Source organism: Cebus imitator, unplaced genomic scaffold, assembly GCF_001604975.1.
Source record: "Cebus imitator isolate Cc_AM_T3 unplaced genomic scaffold, Cebus_imitator-1.0 Scaffold39, whole genome shotgun sequence".
Taxonomy (NCBI): Eukaryota; Metazoa; Chordata; class Mammalia; order Primates; family Cebidae; genus Cebus; species Cebus imitator.
In genome coordinates, this window is record NW_016107354.1 from 10,297,883 (window position 1) to 10,319,934 (window position 22,052).

The window sequence follows — 22,052 nt, forward strand, 5'->3', positions numbered from 1 at the left end:
TGTACCTATGCAACAATTTTGCATGTTCTTCACATGTACCCCAAAACCTAAATGCAATAAAATAAATAAATGGGGGAAAAAAAACCAAACAAAAAAAAGAGGACGTTAACTGCTGTGTGAAGAATGGGGAAAAGAAGGCAATATGAAAGCAGGAAGACTAGTTAGGAAACCATTGGAAGCATCCTAGGGAGCAATGATTGTGGCTCGGACAAGAGTTTTAAGAGTGAAGTTGGGAAGAAGGGAACAATTTCCAGACATGGGAGCCCGCTTGACTTGTTTTTAGATTGAACATGGAGAGTGGAGAAAAGGGAAAAATCAAGGACAATTTCTGGTTTTTTGACTTGAGGAACAGGATGTTGCTATTTACTAAGACTGAGACCTCTGTGAGAAAACTGAGAGCGGAGGGAAGAGAACAAGCTTCACTGTGGGCACATTACAATTTGAAATGCTTATTAGATATTCACATAGAGATGTTAAGTAGGAAGGTGAACATTTGAATTTACTGCTTAAGGGAGAGGTTAGGACTGTAATTATAAAGTTGGACACTGTTGGCCATGGGGCTGGATGATATCATTCAGGGAGAATTGAGTTAGAGGTTAGGATACCCATACCTGATATGATATTCATATCCATTTCCTCCAGCAGGCATTGCTGATCAATTATGTTCCTCTTTCCTTTGGGCTCAAGCTTTAGAATCCTGAAATTAACTCTTTAGGCAGCCACTACCAATCAGTTGATTCCTAATTGATGAATAAAGAAGGAAAAAGTAAAAAGTAAACATAATCTTAAGAGTTGATTTTTTTTCTGGCATTATATTCTAGGTGAGTTTATTATGATGATTTTTGCTTAGAAGTAATGGTAATAGGTGGGTGGCTCACACTTGTAATCCCAGCACTTTGGGAGGCCAAGGTGGATGGATCTCCTGAGCTCAAGAGTTCAAGACCAGCCTGGACAACATGGGGAAACCCTGTCTCTACCAAAAATAAAAATAAAATAGCTGGACATGGTGGCACACACCTGTGGTTCCAACTACTCAGGAGGCTGAAATGGGAGATCGCTTGAGCCTGGGAGGCAGAGGCTGCAGTGAACTGAGATCATGCCACTGCACTTCAACCTGGTGACATAGTAAGACCCCCCCCCCTCAAAAAAAAGATAATGATAATAAAAATAATATTAACAAACATTTTCTAATACTCTCTAGCTTGCAGGGTGATTTGCTGCCACATTTAGTAGATTTTAAATGTCATCTGGATTATCTTTGGCTGGGATTTTGTAGAAGGTATAGAAGCATTTTTCAAGTGGCTATCTCTTACCTCAACACTTGACAAAAGCTGACAGCATGCCACTTAACAATTAAGTAGGGAAGGCCTTGCTACTATCGTGCAGGTAGGTTTTATACTGGTAGACTGGTCTGTCTGGGTTGGGTGTCTCCATGGTAGAGAACAAACATTGCTTTCTGCCATTCATAGCCTAGATATTTACAGGTGGATAAGACTAGGCTGTTCTTTTCTGTGTTATAAAATTGAACCAGCAATTTGAAAAATTATAGAAGGCTAAGGTGGGAAGGCTCTAAGAGATCACCTAGTCTGCTCCACCATTTTACAGTTGAGAAAACTGAGTCCCAAGGTCAATAATCCAAAGATACCTTATTTAGAAGCCACTGTTGAGGATGAGATTCTTCAAGGTCCATATGCCAGTCTATGATGTTGCTTGGGCAGTGCAGCCTTTGAAGTTCTGTGTTTTTCAAGGACTTCCCTTGCAGTCCTGGAGAAATAACCAAGTAGTTATCATATACTGAGAGGAGGTGGTCAGTATGTGAGAGGCCACCAAACACACTTTTAATGTTCATTTATCATCCTCTGAATAATCTTCTCTAACTTTGCTTCCTTAGTGCCCTTTTCTGATGCCAGAAAATGTAGTGTAAAATAATGAGATAACACCCAGTTTATCATGACAAGAGTGAGTTCGGGCATGAAGTGATGGATGTCTCTCATTATGCCGATGTTGGAGAAAGAAACATTCTTGTCCAGGAGCAGGATTATCTGGAATCACACACCTCTAGGCCTGCTGAATCGGCCTCAATTTCAATAAATATTTCATGAGGAAAGTCATCCATTGCATGTTTATGGAGAAATTCCAGGCACACGTGTGGATCATGAGCATGCCTTGTATTTATTCTTTAAGCAAAGGCAGAGTTGTCTGGCATTATTAGTGCTAGTAAATATCTGCCAGTTACAAGGCAAGGACAAGTTTCCTATATACATTGTGGGGAGAAGAAACCAGAGTCCCTGGAAAAAGTGAAATTGGAGGATGCTGAGTGGCATTTGGGTCTTATTATCCAAAGATTCTCTGAGTTTAGAACCCCATTTATCTGACTGCCTCTTACTTTATTTACAGCAATCAAACCTGTTTGCAGAAAACTGAGTTGCTCAGTGTCCTGTCAAAATTCCTGTCAGAAAATCACTATCGGGCCAATTGTGAACTTGTCCAAGTGGCAAGTGGGTGCAGTGACAGAGATAGCATTTCTGGGATTTGCATTGAATGAATGCAGCTGTAGGGAGTGGTGAAAGGTGCCTGAAAATGAAAACTGTTGACAGGAGAGAAAAATGAAAAATGCAATCTGGATTTTTCGGACATGACATTTTTAACCATGGATCTTTTCTCCTCCTCCTTCTCATCTCCTTTCTCCTCTTTCTCTTGTATTTCTTCTTTATCCTTTTCTTTCCTCATCTCCTCTCCTTCTTCTCTCCTGTTTCTCCTGCTCTTCCTCTTGATTCTTAGATATAGGAAGAGAGATCCATGCAGCTCCTCATGTGAGTGAGAAATTAATTCAGCTGTTCCGGAACAAGAGTGAATTCACCTTTTTGGCCACTGTACAGCAGAAGCCATCCACTTCAGGAGTGATGCTGTCCATTCGAGAACTGGAGCACAGGTAAGAAAGCTCTTTCTGCTTTTGAAAATCTCCTTAGAGTTAATGGGTTATACAAAATGTCTTGGAATTTAGAGTTTGTAGCCCCATGAAAACATTCACCTAACTGAGGCCTTGTTTCTGTTGAACACATTCATTAATTTACTTTGCCTTAAGAATTTACTTTGGGCAAAGTGGCTTTTTTGTTTGCTCTCCAAGGACCAATCATGAGTATCTTTCTCGCCTATCTTCTGGTAGGCCTTGAATAAAATCACGTTCTATCATATTTAGTCATCAAACAAGTTAATTGGTTATGTTTAATGACCTTCAGTAAACATTTACAGTGTGTTTTTGTGGGAATTATACTTCACACTGGGAATATTAAGTTGAATAATGTAGGATTTTCATTGCAAAGATCACATAAGCTAGTAGGGAAGATGGACAAATAAATATCATAAAGTGTTGTAGATGCAATGCTAGAAAGTTGTAATCAGAAAATAAGAGTAGTCATTCTACTAAGGGTTGTGCTAGCCAAGAAAGGCTTTGGAAAAAAAAAATGAGTGAATATTTTACATGCTGAATGCTAAGGAGAAGGGATGGAAGAATAATATTTCAGAAAGAGGTTGCTGTGATTTTAAGAAGCAGCATGTAGATGGGTAAGTGTTTAGAACATAAAAGTGTGTATGGGGAAAGGATGAGAGTTTGGGGTGCGCAGTGAGGGGTGATATTATAGAGGTAGGTAGAAGCCAGATCATTGCAAAACCTCAATGTCATGTTAAAAACTTGGACTAAAGTCCCTAGTCAATGGGTTTTAAGTGTGAGTTCACTCTATCATTGAATTCAAATTAATAATCATTAGGTAACCTAAATAATTTTAATACTGGCTTCCTCTGTATTAATCCACTGAAAATATTTATGAAGCACCTACTGTTTTCTAGGTGCCATGCAAGGTTTTGTGGAGAAATCAAAGCAACAAAATCTTCTAAGGACATATGGTGGAGTTTGGCAATGCAGGAAACAAGGCATGACCACACAAAAAGCTAAAGAATAAAAAAGAGCCAATAATAAAGAAATAGTAGATTGATGTTACAAGGAAGTATGAAGCTGATTTCAAAATTACCTAAGGTGTTAAGTTCACTGAATTAAGTGCATTAGGTTAGTGGTTAAGGAAGACCACATAGAGAGTGCTCTTGAAGCACAGGCAGAATTCCAGCAGGTAAGGGAAGAAGGAACAATGTGCACAGTCACAGAAGTGAAGAAATGTAGAGAAATGCAATTTTGGGAGTGGGAGCAGCAAACAGACCAATTTGGCCTGAGCAGAGGCTCTTGTTATGCAGACTTTTGGCAGTTGTAAGGATCAACAGTTCTGTCTTTAATGGTTGTTTGCTCTCAGTCTCAAAGTGTAGGGATGGACCCTGATCATTTTTTGGAGATGTTGTCAGCATTATAGTCTGGCTGTTCTGGGTCAGTCCAGAGAAAAGAAGTTGATATACAGGTCTGTGAGAGATATGTGTTTGTTCAAAGGTGTTCTGTATGCTGGAGAAGGTATAGGTTATCATTTTCCATGGATTGCGTGTCAAGGCAAGTCTCAGCTTCACAACCCTACCTTGCCCCATTGGCTTTGTGGGGTTGGGTGTGAGTGTCTCTTTGGCTTGAGGATTATACAAATGCCCAAAGTAGGAGGTAGATCTTCAGAGTCAGACTGATGGAGGCTGGAGTTCCAGTTCTAGCTTTGTGGCATCAGCTCTACAATGTCTTAGAACCTCAATTTCCTTGTCTGTAAATGTGCATCATAATCTATTTTCCCGGGTTGCTATAAGGATGAAAAAGGATAGTGCATGGTGTGCATGGTGGGTGGCCATCCCTTAATGCATGCACATTTATTCTCCTTGTCTGAGTGTTCTGAAACTGTATTTGCTGGGTTTCTCTTTTCAATTTTTTTTTTAATAGGAAAGGTTTTAAAAAATCTTCTGTGTTGCCATCTGAGGCTGCTTCCTTTTATATCCCTAGTAGGTTTCTAATAGAAACCGAGGATGATTGAATGGAGAGTCATTTGATCATTTTTCATTGTAATAGAAAAACAACCTCTTCTTCATTTTTTTTGAGAAAGGGAGAAGAGACTGGGTGTGGTGGCTCACGCCTGTAATCTCAGCACTTTGGGAGGCCAAGAAGGGCTGATTACCTGAGGTCAGGAGTTTGAGACCAGCCTGACCAATGTGGTGAAACTCCATCTTCACTAAAAATACAAAAATTAACCAGGTGTGGTGGTGTGTGCCTGTAGTCCCAGCTACTTGGGAGGCTGAGGAAGAGTATCCCTTGAAATCAGGAGGCTGAGGTTGCAGTGAGCCAAGATTATACCATTACACTCCAGCCTGGGCAACAAGAGGGAAACTCCATCTCAAAAAAAAAATAATAATAATAAAAATAAAAATAAGAAAACTGTGTACAGTGGTCGAATGCCTTTTTAGCCCAAGAAGGTGAGGCATAGCAGCCTCTTACCACTTAGGGAACATATCTGAGTCACACAGCACCAAAGTATATTAGCAGTAGAAATTATCTGAGTCACAAGGCACCAAAGTATGCTGACAGTGGAGGGTATGAGTCACATGCCACCAAAATACGTTACTGGCGGTAAATCCATATGGGTCTATAGCACCCTCGATTCTTGCATCCTCAGAAGAAAAATTTATCAGAGGGGCATGAAGCAGAAGGAGAGACCTAGGCAAATTTTGAAGCAGCAGTGAAAATGAAGCTTTAGAGCAGAAATGAAAGGAAGGAAAGTACACTTAGAAGAGGGCCAAGCAGGCACCATGAAAGACAAGTGCGAAAAACCTCAGATCTTGACTGCTAAACAAAATAAATATGAAGAGGTAGATACTAGAGCCCTTCTCCCTCTGGACTTTATGGTGCCCCGTTCTGTGTTTGTGCAGTCTGATCAAGGCAAGGTATGAAAGACTGTGGATTAGTAACGCATTGGCTATGGGTAATACAGAAAACCTGGTTTCTTCTCAAGCATAGAAGATCTGGTTAAGGAGACCTGGAATGCAAGAAAATAGAAATATATAATGGTATATATTTAGAAATTTGGCTAATTAGCATAACGCTCCTCCCCTGCCTAATGTTCCCATTTGCAATAAGTGAGAATCTTTCATGATTTTCAGTTTCCTTTTATTATTTACCAGGATAACAGTATCTAGAGGAGCATATTGCCCTGTAGAAATTTGGCATGGACATTTGACCAGGTATATAAGTTGACCAAGGATTTGGGGCTTTTCTTTATTCAACAGCAGAAGATCCCAGCATATAGTGGCGATTGTTTGCTTAAAAGTTAGACACACGGGTTCTTTTTCTGTTTCTCCCTTATGTGATTCTGTATTACTAATGATGAAGATAAATAAAATAAGTATTTGAAATACTTGGGATATAATGGGCATGATTAGATTCCTGGATAATTTTTTTATATTTATAATTCAGTAGCTTTTAGTATAATCACAGAATTGTACATCCATCACCACAATCAATTTGAGAAATCCAAAAGAAATTCTTTATCTTTTGGCTGTCACCCACAATTTCCCCATAGGCTCCCTGGCCTTAGGCAACTACTAATACTTTCTGTTTCTGTAGATTTGCCTAGTTTGGTTATTTCATATAAGTGAAATCACACACTGTGTGTTTCTTTTTGACTGGCTTCTCTAACTTAGAATAATGCTTCCAAGGTTCATTCATACTGTAGGTTGTGTCAGTAGTTCACTTCTTTTTATTGCAGAATAATGTTACATTGTTTGGATATAATACATTATAGATATTATTTATCAGTTGGTAGACATTTGAATTGTTTCCACTCTTGGCTTTATGAATAATGCTGCTATGAACATTCATGTACAAGCTATTGTGTGGACATGTTTTTATTCCCTTGGGTATATGACTAGGAATGGAATTGCTAGATCAGATGGAAACTCTGTTTAACTGTTTGAGGAACTGCCAGACTTTTCCAAAGTAACTACACTGTTTTACATTCCAAGCAGCAGTGTTTGAGGGTTTCAATTTTTGCACATCCTTGTGAACACTAGTTATTATCTTTCTTTTTGATGATAGATATTCTAATGGGTATGAAGTGATACCTCATTTTGGTTTTGAGTTACATTTGCTTGATGGCAAATGATGTTGAGTATCTTTTCATAAGTTTATTGACCATTTATATATTTTCTCTGGAGAAATGTACATTCAGATAATTTGCCTACTTTTAATTAGATTTTTTGTCCTATACTTGATTGGTAGTAATTCTGCATATTTTAGATACAGTCTCTTTTCAGATGTATGATTTACAGTTTTTCCCCCATTCTGTGAGGTGTTCTTTTTATTTTATTGGTGGTGTCCTTTAAGCACAAGGCTTTAAAATTTGATGCTGTCCAGTTTATTTTTTTTTTTTGCTTCTGATGTCATATTTTTGCCTAATTCAAAGTCATGAAGATTTATTCCTACATTTTCTTCTAAAAGTTTTATAGGTTTAGCTCTTACATTTATCTCTTAGATATATTTTGAGTTATTTTCTTCTAAAAATTTTATAGGTTTAGCTCTCACATTTATTTCTTAGATAAATTTTGAGTTAATTTTTATGTATCGTGTGAGGTAGGGGTCCAACTTTATTCTTTTGCATATAAATATCCAATTGTTTCTTCACCATTTGTTGAAGACTGCTTTTCCTCCAGTGAATTGTCTTGGCACCCTGTTGAAGACCAATTGACCATCAATGCGAGGATTTATTTCTGGTCTCTTACTGTTATGGGATCTTTGGGGTGTCGCTTTTCGCCAGAAACTTGTGGCTGGTGGCACGTTTGCCAGAGTTTTGCTAGGGCCCACTGGGCTCGTTCCACTCACTCAGCCTGGCAGCCTGCACTCAGCTCATGGTACTGGCCTAGGTGACAAGCCTCCAAGGGAGGTAGGAGTCAGGTGTGGAGCAGCAAGGGATATGTGAGTGAGTGTGGGGTCCGGCCACTGCACAGGCAGATACACTGGCTGCTGCCACGAGGTGGGCAGCTCCAGGCACCAGCAGGGTTACTGACTCTCTGTGAGGATGTGGCTGGACCGGGTGCACCACAGGCAGCTTCCACCAGCACCAGAGAACATGGTGGCACCTGGAAGTTTGGAGACACCAGGAACTGCAAAGCCCCAAACAGGGAGTTACAGCCTTGGCTTGGGCAGTCCAGGTCTGAGCTCCCCAAAGGACTGCAGCTCTTCTCTTCTCTCCTCTTTGCCTGCAATGTGGCAAGCAAGGAGTATGTTTCAGCTCTGTTTGTGTTACACCTTTTATAGCCTCATTCAATGTGTCCCAAGTTCTTGTCCTGCAGTCAGGAAGAATGAGGTACATAGACAAGTGGAAAATGAGCAAGATGAGGAGAAGCTTTATTGAGCAATAGAACAGCTCAGTCTTCCACAGTGTTTAGCTCCTTTCCTCAGCCACGGTGTCCCAACAAGTGTTCAGCTTCTAACAGACAGGAGACCCTGGAGTGGGAAGCTCCTCTCTGCAGACAGGTCCTCCTGTCATCTCTGCAGCTCTCAGCAGAGAGGAGACCCTGGAGTGGGTAGTTCCTCTCTGCAGCTGATCCTCCCGATGTCTGCTCAGCTCTGGCTGAGCCTGGGGCTTATATGGGCCTCAGAGGGGAGGAAGTGCATACCAGTTTGCCCGTGGGTAACAATGGATAGGCCTGGAAAAGGCACCACAAGTTCCCACTCTGGTTTGTGAGATAGGCAGCCTTCAGGCCCTCCCTGGTCTGAAGGTGAAGGCTCAACCGGGTACCCACCCACTTCCACCCAGGAACCTGCCTGCCTCCTGCTGTCATTCATGGTGCCCAGGCTGCAGTTGTAAAAGGATACATTCAGGCCATTGCCGAGCTGACTTCAGTCCCACTCAGCTTCCTTCCTATGCTCATTGGTGCCCAAACTCCAGAGAGGGCTAAGGTGGCAAAGGGCTGGTGTGTTAGCACTGCCCTGAGCATGTGTACACCCAGCCAGGCTGTGACAGTGCCCGGGCCTGGCCTCGGCTTTGCTCCAAGATTGGAGCAGGTGCTGATAGCAGAGAGAATCCAGGCAGTGGGAGTAGGCATTTCTGAGCCTGCAAGTACGGGTTGAGGGCCTTCTTAGGCCTCTAAGAGTGCAGGGATGCCTGGGTCCACAGCTGCTGTTAGGGCAGCTGCATCTATGAGGGGAGGGGTTGAGGCTCCTCCTACTTTGTGAAACAGGAGGCCAGGTATGCAGCCACAGTTTGGGCAGCTGCAGCTGTGTCCCGGAGGGCAGGACTCCTGCCTGCTGTGCGGAGTGGAAGGTCTAGATATGCAGCCATGACTTAGACACCACTCATTCCTGCTCTATGGAGCAGGCAGTGTGAGTCTGTAGCTGCAAGTGGGCAGCTGCAGCTGTGCCCAGGAAACTTCTACCCCAACTTGGAAGGGGCAGGGTTCCTGCTTTTTCTCTCACTCCCGGTGGCTTCACAGAGACTGCAGCCTTGGCCATGCCTCACTGCTGCAGCTGGTGTGTTGGCAGAGGCTGCTCCAGACAGCCTGCGGCTGCCATCATTACTTCTATTTCATTGATCTATATGTTTATGCATAGGCAGTGCTGTTTGATTATTGCAGTTTTATAGTAAGTTTAGAAATTGAGAAATAGGAATCTTAGAAGTTTGCTCCTCTTTTCAAGATTGTTTTGGTTGTTTTAGTTCCCTTGAATTTTCTCATTTTTATTTTTATTTTTTTTTGTACTTTTTTTTTCCCATTTTTTTATTTTATTGCATTTTAGGTTTTGGGGTACATGTGAAGAACATGCAAGATTGTTGCATAGGTACACACGTGGCAGTGTGATTTGCTGCCTTCCTCCCCATCACCTACATCTGGCATCTCTATATGAATTTTAGGACCAGCTTATAAGTTTCCACAAATCAGTCAGTTGAGATTTTGATAGAGATTGCATCGAATCTGTAGGTCGTCAGTCTCAGCAAATATTGCCATCAAAACAATGTCAAATAATTTGATTCATGAACATGGGGTGTCTTTCTACTTTCTCAGATCATCTTTCATTTCTTTCAACTTTTTTTAGTTATCAGAGTCTAAGTTTTTCATGGCTTTTGTTAATTTATTCCTAGGTATAATCTTTTTTTTTTGACATGAATAATGGAAGCACTATGGTTTGTATATATATTTTTAAATGCTATCATACATGGAATACTTTTCTTAATTTCAATTTTTGGCTGCTCATTGCCACTATATAGAAAAGAAATTAATTTTTGCCTATTACTTTGTATCCTGCAACCTTGGCAAGCTTATTGATTAGTTCTAATAGTTTCTACTGAATTCTTTAGAATTTTTCCATATAAGATTATGTCATCTTCAAATAGAGCTAGTTTTGTTTCTTCCTGTCCTACCTGGTTGCCTTTTATTTCATTTTTATACCAAATTGCCCCGGCTGGAACTTCCAATACAATGCTGAATAAAAGTGGTGAGAAGTTATCCTTGTATTTTTCCTGATTTTAAAGGGAAAGCTTTCAGTTTTCACCTTGAGGTATGTTAGCTGTAGATTTTCACAGACACTCTTAACCAGTTTGGAGATTTTTTTTTCTTCCCTATTCGTAGGTATTCTTTAACACATTGAATAAGTTCCTTTCTGTTTCTAGTTTGGTTAGTGTTTCTATTATGAAGGGTGCTGAATTTCTTCACATGTTATTTCTATATCTACTGAGATAATAATGTAGTTTTTATCTTTCATTCCATTGATATAGTATATTACACGAGCTGATTTTCAGAAGTTATTCCAAACTTGCATTCCTGGGATAAAGTTCACTTGGTTATGTTCTGTAATCCTTTTTCTATTTTATGGACTTTTGTATCTATATCCATAAGTGAGATATTGGTCTGCAGGTTTCTTTCTTTTGATGTTTTAATATGGTTTTGATATCTTTCTTTTTAGTTTTAGCATATTTTTAAGCTATCTTGAATAGTTTTTTTAGCTAACATTTGCTGATTGCATACCATGTGTCAAACATTAATGTTTTATAGATGATCCCCTTTGACTTGTTTGGTATATAATTTTGTAATTTGAAAATATTGAAAATTTTTCCTTTGTTAAATTTCAATATTTATATTAGCTATTTCTTTTTCTTGTGTTATGATAGGGGCTAGAATCTCCATAATAGTTGTAAATCATATATGAACGAATTAAAGGTCTTCCTTAAAGTCAGTAAGAGGGCAACAGATAATCCTTTTTTCAACTTTAATAAGGTCCTCTGTTTAATAAACTGTCTAGTAGTATTTTATATGTGTTTCTGTTTCTGTTTTTATCTACCTAGTCATCATGTAAAGGAAATCTAATTTTATTCCTATTTTACTGAAAGATTTAAAAAGAATAGCTGTTATATGTTATTAAATATCTTTTCAGTGTGCTTTTTGAAATACTTTTGTGTCTGTCCCCTTTTATCTGTTAATGTAAGTAATTACATTAATAGAATCCACAATGTTGAGCTATTTCTGAAATCCTTGAATAAACTTATGTTAACTAATACTTTAGTTGGGATTTTTGTATCATTAAATAATGATAGCAATAGCAGTATTAGTAAAAGCAGTGGAAGTAACTACATTAGTTTAAGCATTGAAGAATTATGGGCATTGTTTTAAATACTTTAAACATTAAACATTTAAATGTTTTAATTTATTAATAACTGAGATGCCATAGATTTTTCTGTGTATTTGCATACACAGAAAATTCTGTGTCTTTGAGTTAATTCTAGGCTTTTTCAATTTTTTTTATGTTCAGGACTAGTTAAAAAATACACGTTGTATCTTTTCTACGAGTGTTTCTGATAGAATAAGCCTGAAAATAGGACATGGATGAACCTGGAAACCATCATTCTCAGCAAACTGACACAAGAGCAGAAAATCAAACACCGCATGTTCTCACTCATAGGTGGTGTTGAACAATGAGAACATGGACACAGGGAGGGGAGCACTACACACTGGGGCCTGTTGGGGGGAAATGGGGGAGGGATGGGGGGTGGGGAGGTGGGGAGAGATAGCATGGGGAGAAATGCCAGATATAGGTGAAGGGGAGGAAGGCAGCAAATCACACTGCCATGTGTGTACCTATGCAATAATCTTGTATGTTCTTCACGTGTACCCCAAAACCTAAAATGCAATAAAAAATATAAATAATTATGTGTAAAAATAATTAGAAAAGTGTGAAATATTTTGTATAGAAAATATCTAGGCTGAAAAGTACAAAAAATATTTAGGCTGATAATTTGGTTTTGGGGAAACTGGAAAATTTTTTATTATTGAACTGTTCATTTTTTACTTCTTTTATGGTATGGTTCTATCTAATGACTTTTAAGGTCTTCTTGGGATCAATTTATATTTTTAAGAAAATCATGTATTTCATTGAGATTGGCATTTTTTTGGCAAATAGTTGGACGTTATATTCCCTTTTACTTAAAAAAAATTTTATACTTGTGATTTTTATCTCTTTTGATTTCTAATGTGTGATGTATGTGTTTTGTTCTTCTTTTCTTGGCCAGGCTTATCATGGGATTGTGTAATTTGTTGATCTTTTAAATGAAACAGTTCTTAGTTTTATTGATTAAGTCGACTGTTTTTCATTTCAAATTCATTGATTTCTACTTCTTACCTTATTTTGGATCATCTTGTTGGTATTTTTACTAGCTTCTTGAATATTTAGTTCATTCGTCTTCAGTATTTTCAGTTTACTGGTAAAATCAGTGAGGCTTTTTGTTTTATTGTGAATATTACTTTGAATATAGCCCATTGATATTGCTATATATTGTTTTTATTTTCTATACTTTTCTATAGTTCTTAATTTCAGTTTAACTTCCTCTTTGACCCTGGTTAAAGGAGGCTTTAAATATTCCAAAGTGATTAAATTAAAAATGTTTAATGGGTAATTTCCGGTTTTATTGTTAATAGGGGCATAAAATATGTGCTGTCAGATTTTTAGATTTTTGAGTTTGAAGAAATTTTTTCCTGGTGATCTTTTACATGCTCAATATTTTTGATTAAGGGGATGCATTTTAAAATAATGGGTAGCTTTTGAAAAGTATATGTATATATTTATACAGACATATGCCTTTATACATACGCATTTATACATATGCGTTTATACAGACATATAGCACCTCTGAGTTGTGTTATTTAACTTCTATGTGTATTGATTAACTGATCAATTGCTCAATCTGTGGCACTCTAAGAGAGATAGGTTAATGGCTTCTATTGTAATTAGGTAAGCATTGTAGTTATTGTAATTATTATTTCTTCATAGTGTCCTTGGATAAGTTTAAGGGTCAGACTGAAAATGTCATGTGTTTTCTGTATCCTGTTCATTGACCATTACTGGGAAATTCAGCCTACCATTGTGCCAAGGATGAGAGAGCATGGATATTGGAAACACTAGGCAGTCTCTTTCTTGATTGGCTGGGATGTTTCCAATTTAGTCTGTGCCCAAATACATGGAAGTAGCATAAGTAACAGACTGAAGAAACATAGGAGTTTCTTCAAGTAATAATCTCAAGCACATAGTATATACTCAATAAATAGGCATTAAATAAAAAAGGATTTGTCTTCTTCATCTCCAACCAGAGCTGCTCAGAATTTCCATGGCTAGTTTCAAAGGTTCACATGGAATACATTGTACCAGACACAGGTATTGCCCTGGGTGTGCTACACCTGCAGGCTGTGCAGGATAGTGAAGGGGGCAAAGGTTTTGGTATCTGGAGACTGAATTGATAATACCTGGTGATTTTTCTGAGGATTAGGATTTGTAAAATACCTAGCTTAGTGCTTGGCATAGAAAAGAAACTCAAAAAAGACATACTGATGATGCTGCTGATGATGCTGATAATGACGATGTTGAGATGGAAATTTGATGCTGAGCGGAGAAAGGGTGCTGAGGAGTGGCTAGATGAGAAAATTGCCATCCCACCCACCACCCCCAGTTCAATGATTAAAGGAAAATAATGACTATCACCCAAACTTCAGGTAATGTTCAATTTGTAGTCAAAAGTCACCTTTGCTAATGAAGCACAATGGGGGAACAGCATTCTGGACCTGAACACCTCTAGCCATCATGAGCACCACAGGAAGTAATCATGACTTTGCCATTTCCAAAGCTGTCAACCAGAGAAACTTCATTTAATGTTTTGGAAATCACTGTTTCCAATTTCTGCTAGGCTTCCAGCTACTCTCAGACATGGCCATTATTGAATTAATGGCAGAAGACTTCATTCAGTGGCTGATTTCCCTTCTGGCCAAAGGCAGACATCTCTCTCACCTGGTGGGAACCCAGTATCCAGAGGTGGAACTCTTGGGAGACTGTGTTTCTTTAAACAAGAAGTGAACTTCTTGGCAAAGCAGTATCTAGAAACTCCCTAGGTAACTGAGCCAATTGAGTTCCCATGGATATCTTAAGTGGGTAGGTAAAATGAAACAAAACCAAAATATAAAGAGTATTAAAAATGTACCTGAAGATAGTAATTGAAATAGGATCTTTTATGTAACGGAATTGGTATTCTGTTACTAATTTCAATAAATATTTTTAATGTGATAAAATTTTTTTACAGTAGCAATAGGGTGCATTAGCAGAGCAACGAAGATGAATCTGTCTTGCTGAACTATCTTAATGACACTGCAGTTTTAATGTTTATTTTTTCAGATTCAAATGTGTTAATATAGAGCTTTGTTAAAATGGAAAGCTTAATTAATGCAGATTAAATCTAATTGAACGTTCTGCCAGTATATGCAACTCTGTAAGATATAATTATAAATCTTCTGTTTTTTTTATTTTATTTCTAAATTATAGATAAAATTAAGTTGAAGCATAATTAGATGGAAGCTAAAAGCTAGGGCCCTAAGAAAAAAATTCTCATGGAATCCGTCTCTGAGGAGATGAAGACATTTTTGGCTTCCTAAGAAGGCATCTTCTTTTTTTTTAAAAAACAAAAATTTTGTGTTTCAAAAGATACTCTTCAGTTTTCTGAGCTCTCATGGTGGAAATAACTTTCTACTGTGATGCCAGATAGACTTGGGTTTATTTCCTGGATCTATCAGTTGTTAGATGTTTGAGCTTTAGCAGTTATCTTTAATATACCTCAGCCTCAATGTCCTCCTAGGTAAAGTGAAGGTATCAATTGATTACCACGTCACAGAATTATTGGGAGGATTAAACAAGAGCAGTTTCTCATACGTCTCATGTATCAAGGCTCTTAGTAAATGTCATTTTCCTTCCTGTCCTCATGGCTTCTGTAGATATTTCCTAATTCCTCCTAAAATTCTTCATAAGGGAAGAAGGTAGGTGTTGGGACCTTCCACCATTTGAAAATGTAATTAGCTTTTCACATAAAGAGATTGTTATTGATAATCTAAAACAATGAATTGCCCAAATGGAATGTGTTCTGTAATTTCTAAAAAAGCAAATTTATCTTCCTAATTATAGATGACTTAAGCTGATATTTAAATTATTTTGCACTTTTATAAAATTGATTGGAGAATATCAGAATGGAGGGTAGGAGGAAAGGGAAGAAAATTCCAGAAGTATGTTAGGTGGTTTGTTGGAAGCCAACCCAAGAAAAAACTTTCTCCTTAGGTAATTCTTTCCTCAATGAGATACAACATAGGCTTATATTATTAAAAAGTTGATATTTTCAATTGTTAAATTACTGTCATTTGGGAAGGAAGGGAGCAAATTGGAGTCTTTCCCTGAAAAATCTATCCATACTGCTTTTGAAGTATGCAAGCAAGTCTCCACACTTCAAACGAATAATTAGACAGACTTTAGACTTAGGACTATGAGTAGACTGTAAGCTCTCTTTTCAATACCATTCAGGAACTATCAGTGTAAACCTATCAAATACTTTGTGGTCATAGATGCTGGACTACAATTGTGACGCGTACAGAAGTAGAGACAGTCAAAGAAATACTCCCAAGTATTGCTAGTGCTCTGACAGGAGGAATACAGGGAGCAGGGCACCCTACCTCCATGTGGGTCATCTAGAGATGTTGCCAAATGCTAGGAGACAAGACATCTGGATTCTGAGTATTCAGCATTTTTATCTTTATGCCTAGCAGAGTGTAGATACAGCTTCAAGGGAAAGTTTAAAGTATGTATATTTGAGGATGGACAGTTAGGCTGTGGTGTGCATAGGGAAGTACTAATTTTCAGACAGATGAAAATGATTGTAAGGATCTGATGTCAAGAAAATGAGGATGTTTTCAGGAACACACTAATTAAGTAAAATTTAAATCTTTGTCAGAAGAAATGAAGCTGTTCAGATGACTTTTGACCTTAATTGAAGACAAGTAGTATCATAGCAATAGAATATAATGCTTCGGGCAAATTGCTCATGCTTTTATATGTGCATATTAGATTTTGGATTGCCTAGTGTTTGAGAAATGAGAAAACAGCTAATGTAGCCATTAACCTTTACTTTTTTATTATAAAAGTCACAATTTCATTAATATTTATGGATAAAATCATTTAAGTTCAATCAAATTCTCCTAGAGAATTTGAAAAAGCTGTCTTCTTTAACATCCTTTGGAATTACTTGTGAAACACTTGCATTTCTGGGTAACATGCATTCATTCATTTGGTTCTGTGATGAGAAATGTGGATAGAATCTTGTTGTTGATGAAAGATAGATTTAACCCCTGACTTGCTGATTTCTGGGTGAAAGGCACCTCAGGCTGTCAGAAAATTGATGAGGGTGGTACAATGACAGTGATGCTGGGCCAGGAGTCAGAAGACCTGGGCTCAAGGCTCTGCTTTGCCAGTGAATACCCATGAGCCCAGACAGATCCTCCCTGGACATGTTTACTTCTCTGTCAAATTATAGTTCATTCATTATTCATTAGATACTAATCTGCTTTGGTCACTTATATGTGGGCTAGGAACATTGGTGGATTCTTCAGTGGTTAAGGTGTGTAAGGGGGCTGTCCTCAGTGAGCTTGCATTCTAGTGGGGGGAGTTAGATGATAAATTTTGACAAAATTAAAGTTAATGATACATGTGATGGAAGAAAATAAAACAGAGGGATAAGAGATAGGTCAGTAGAGAAGAGAAGCTGGAGAGGGCTTTATGAAGATGGGACATTTGCGCTGACTCCAAAGAAGAGACAGCTTTGAAAAAAAATCAGGAAGATGAGTGTCCCAGGTAACTGAGACAGTAAGTACAAAGGCTCTTGGAAGGAGCCAGTTTGGTATATTTAGGGAACAGACTAAGAGCTAGTGCATTTAAAATTTGGTAAGTTAAGGGTGATGAAAGGGAGTGGTTTTAGATGAGGAGATGCTGACAGCAATAGCTTTCTTGATGATTTCACAGTGTGAGAGAGAGTGCAAGATGACAAAGTGTGGTATTTATACAAGGCCATATTATTTCAGAACAACAATCACTTGTTAAGTGCAGGCTGTGTGCAAAGGAAGTCTACTCATCCATGAAAAGTGTTCCTTAGAAATCTAAATCATTTCATAATATATAAAACTACATTTTATATTTAAAATTACATTTTTAGAACAAATGCATGCAATCTGTTTTTTTATAAATATAACTTTATAAAAATTATACTTATAAAAAATTTATAAAATTTCATTTTTTAGAGCAAATACACACAATCTGTTTTTTTCTAAAGGATATTTTATGTCTCCTTTTCCCCCTTCTTGACTTGATTACACATAATAATAATACTTCGGTAGGAGTGAATTGGCAGTTCACCTTTAGAAGTATTATCAGTTCATCTGGAGATAGCCAGAACTAGGATGTATGTATGTATGTATGTATTATTACTATTATTTTTAGATGCGGGGGTACATGTGAAGAATTGTTACATTGATATACTGCATGATGCTGAGGGATATGGAGATATGGATGACTTTGGGATTTGGATGATCCCATCACCCAGGTGGTGAGCATACTATTCAATAGGTAGTTTTTTAGCCCATGCCCCCCTCTCTCCCTCCTCCTCCTAGTAGTTCCCAATGTCTATTACTCCCACCTTTATGTCTATGTGTATTCAATGTTTAGTTCCCACTTATAAGTAAGAACATGCAATATTTGGTTTTCTGTTCTTGTATTAATTCATTTAGTATCATGGCCCCCAGCTGTATTCACGGTGCTACAAAGGACATGATTTTGTTCTTTTCTACGGCTGTGTAGTATCCCACGGTGGATACGTACAACATTTTCTTTATCCAGTCCACCACTGATGGGCACCTAGGTTGATTCCATGTTTTTGCTACTGTGAATGGCATTGTGATGAACATACTAGTATATGCATCTTTTTGATAGAATGAATTCTTTTCCTTTGGGTAGTAGTGGGATTACTGGGTCAAGTGGTACTGCTGTTTTAAGTTCTTTGAAAAATCTCCAAAATGATTTCCAATTAAACTAATAAAATTTCTGCAAACAGTATATAAGCATGTCCTTTTCTCCACAGTCTCACTAGCATCTATTATTTTTGACTGTTTAAAAATAATAGGCATTCTGAATGGTATGAGATGGTATCTCATTGTGGTTTGACTTCTCTGATGATTACTGATGTTGAGTTTTTTTGTTTGTTGGCTGCTTGTATGCCTTCTTTTGGGAATTGTCTGTTCATGTCCTTTGTCCTTTTTTTTGGAGATAGAGTCTTGCTCTGTCGCCCAGGGTGGAGTGCAGTGGCGTGGTCTCAGCTCACTGTAAACTCTGCCTCCTGGGTTGAAGTGACTCTCCAGCTTCAGCCTCCAGAGTAGCTGGAACTACACCTCTACTCCTTGCTAATTTTTGTATTTTTAGTAGAGATAGAGTTTCACTGTGTTAGTCAGGCTGGTCTTGAACTCCTCACCTCATGATCCGCCTGCCTTGGCCTCCCAAACTGCTGAGATTATAGGTGTGAACCACCGTGCCTGACCCTTTGTCCATTTTTTAATTGGATTATTTGTTTTTTTCTTGTTGATGTATTTAAGATCCTTGTAGATTCTGGATATTAGACCCTTGTTAGATGCAGAGTTTGTGAATATTTTCTCCTGTTTTATAGGCTATCTAGCCAATAGTATCCTCTCTTGAGAGGTGGAGGGCCTCATCTCTAAGAAGATAGGTGCAGCACAAAGTTGGGGGAAGTAGGTGGTGTGTGGGAGTGAGAAACTATGAGGAGGTGCCTGTGGCAGGAAAATGCAGCCTGCAGGGTAGGAACTGCAAAGAGATGGGGCTGATGATGTTGAGAGTGAAAGGCATCCTGTCTGGATTTGTTAATAATCAGTGACTAAGTGTTGAAACTGCAGACCATAGTTGGCTTGTATAAGGGCTTTACTTGGTTGTGATAGCTCCCACAGTATCCTTCCACATTTTTTTTTTTTATGTTAGTTTCCAACATTTGAAAATTGAATGATTTGGTCTACAAATCCAGCTTTCCACCTTCTTATCAAAAATAGGTATGTAGTTTTCAGATTGCCACAGTCCCTAGATCTCTCAATTGTCTTCCCATCACCATAAGGTCATGTGTTAATCGCTGCTGTGTGGTTTTCTTTTTAATGAATGTAAAATTAGGAGAAAAGTGAAATTCTTAAACTCATTTGTTTATTCAAAGAAGAAAACTAAAGAGACTTAAAAGGTGGCTTGCTCCCTCTGTCACCCAGGCTGGAGTGCAGTGGCGTGATCTCAGCTCTTTGTAACCTCTGCCTCCTGGGTTCAAGTGATTCTCCTGCCTCAGCCTCTTGAGTAGCTGGTATTACAGGCACACACCACCACGCCCAGCTAACTTTTGTATTTTTAGTAGAGATGGGGTTTTGCCATGTGGGCCAGGCTGTTCTCAAACTCCTGACCTCAGGTGATCCATCCTCCTTGGCCTTCCAAAGTGCTGGGATTATAGAAAATTTTATTCTTAATCTTTTGATTGGTCCACTGGTCATTTAGGAGCATATTGTTTAATTTCCATGTGTTTGTAGTTTCCAAAATTCCTCTTGCTACTGATTTCTAGTTATTTTCTATTGTGATAAGAGAAGATAGTTGATATTATTTCAGCTTTTTAAAAAATGTTTTAAGACTTGTTTTTTGTTGCCTATTATATAGTATATCCTTGAGAATGATCCACGTGCCAAGGAGAAGCACATGTATTCTGTAGCCTTTGGATGAAATGTTCTGTAAAAATCTATTAGATCTATTTGGCCTACAGTACAGATTAAGTTTGATGTTTCTTTGTTGATTTTCTATCTAAATGATCTATCTAATGCGAAAGTAGGGTGTTAAAGTCTTCAACTGTTATTGTATTGAGGTCTGTCTTTGTTTTTAGCTCTAATAATATTTGTCTTACATATCTGATTGTTCCAGTGTTGGGTGCATATATATTTACAGTTGTTATATTTTCTTGCTGAATCTTTATGATTATATAATAAAGTTCATGTTTTTTATAGTTTTTGTCTTAAAATGTATTTTCTCTGATATAACTATAGCTACTTCTGCTCTTTTTTCGTTTCCATTGGCATGGAATATCTTTTTCTATTCCTTTATTTTCAGTCTATGTGTGTCTTTATAGGTGAATTGTGTTTCTTGTAGGTAACGGGTTGTGTTTCTACAGAAAAACAGAATTATGTTTCTTGTAGGTACAATATTTTTTTCTTATAGGTAACTCATCCTTCAGGGCAATGGTTTTTGTTTGTGTTTGTTTTTGTTTTACATTTCAGCCAGGCACTCTGTGTCTTTTGATTAGAGAGTTTAGTCCATTCACATTCTATGTTAATGATAAATAAGTATGTACTCCTACCATTTTATTATTTATTTTCTAGTTGTTTTATGGTGTTCTCTTTCATCTTTCTTTTTTTCCTGTCTTCCTTTTGGTGAAGGTCCCTGGTGGTATGTTTTAATTTTTTTGTGTATCTGCTGTGTGTTTTTAGATTTACAAATAATATCTTCTAACCCATTATTTTAAACTGATCACTACTCAACACTGATTACATAAACAAGCAAAAAGAAAAGTAATAACAACTGCACTTTAACTTTATCTTCTCACTTTTAATCTTTTTGTTTCTATTTATATATTATCGTACTGTCTGTTTTGAAAAGTTGTTATACTTATTAGTTTTGATTGGTTAATCTTTTTGTCTTTCTAGTTAAATTATAAGTAATTTACTCACCACAATTACAGCGTTATAATATTCTGCTTTTTTGTGTGCATATACTTACTAATACCAGTGAGTTTTGTACCTTCAGTGATTACTTATTGCCTAATACATGAAGCAATTGTGTGTGTGTGTGTGTGTGTGTGTGTGCACGTGTGCATGCATTCATGCATGCCAGATATACTATTCTAGAATAAAATATTTTTTACCTTCAACACTTTAAATATGTTATACTTCTGTTTGCTGGCCTGTAAGGTTTCCACCAGAAAGTCTGCTGCCAGATGTGTTGGAGCTCCATTGTATGTTGTTTCTTTTGTTGCCTTTAGGATCCTTTCTTTATCCTTGACCTTTGGGAGTTTGATTACTAAATGCCTTGAAATCGTCTTCTTTCAGTTAAATTCGCTTGGTGCTCTGTAACTTTCTTCCACTTGAATATTGATAACTTCCTCTAGATTTGGGAAGTTCCTTGTTATTGTCCCTTTGAGTAAACTTTCTCACCCTGCCTTTTTCTTTATCTACCCTTTAAGGACAATAACTCTTAGATTTGCCATTTTGAAGCTATTTTCTAGACCTTGTAGGTATGCTTCATACTGTTTTATTTATTTTTGTCTCCTCTAGCTCTGTGTTTTCAAATACTGTGTCTTCAGGTTCACTAACTCTTTCTTCTGCTTGATCAATTCTGATATTAAAAGACTCTGATGAATCCTTCAGTATGTTAATTGCATTTTTCAACTCCAGAATTTCTCTTTGATTCTTATTTCAATCTTTGTTAAATTAATCTGATAGGATTCTGAATTCCCTCTCTGCATTATCTTCAATTTCTTTGAGTTTCCTTAAAACAACTGTTTTGAAATCTCTCTCCACAAGGTCACATATCTCTATCTCTCTGGGGCTGGTCCTTGGTATATGATTTAGGATTTTTTGGTGGGGTCATATTTTCCTGGATGGTCCTGATGCTTGTGATTATTCATTAGTTCCCAGGCACTGAAGGTATTCATTGTAGTCTTCACAGT

General features: G+C 37.6%; 1 protein-coding gene across 3 annotated transcripts in view; it reads left to right on the forward strand.

The window, feature by feature from the left end:
- NELL1 (neural EGFL like 1) overlaps positions 1 to 22,052 on the forward strand; it is an 888,103-nt gene that overhangs the window by 97,096 nt on the left and 768,955 nt on the right. For all 3 annotated transcript variants that reach the window (XM_017525920.2, XM_017525921.2, XM_037737557.1), the window contains one exon: positions 2,782 to 2,932. In XM_017525920.2, coding sequence (XP_017381409.1) covers positions 2,782 to 2,932 — 151 coding nt within the window. The remainder of the gene's footprint in view (positions 1 to 2,781; positions 2,933 to 22,052) is intronic.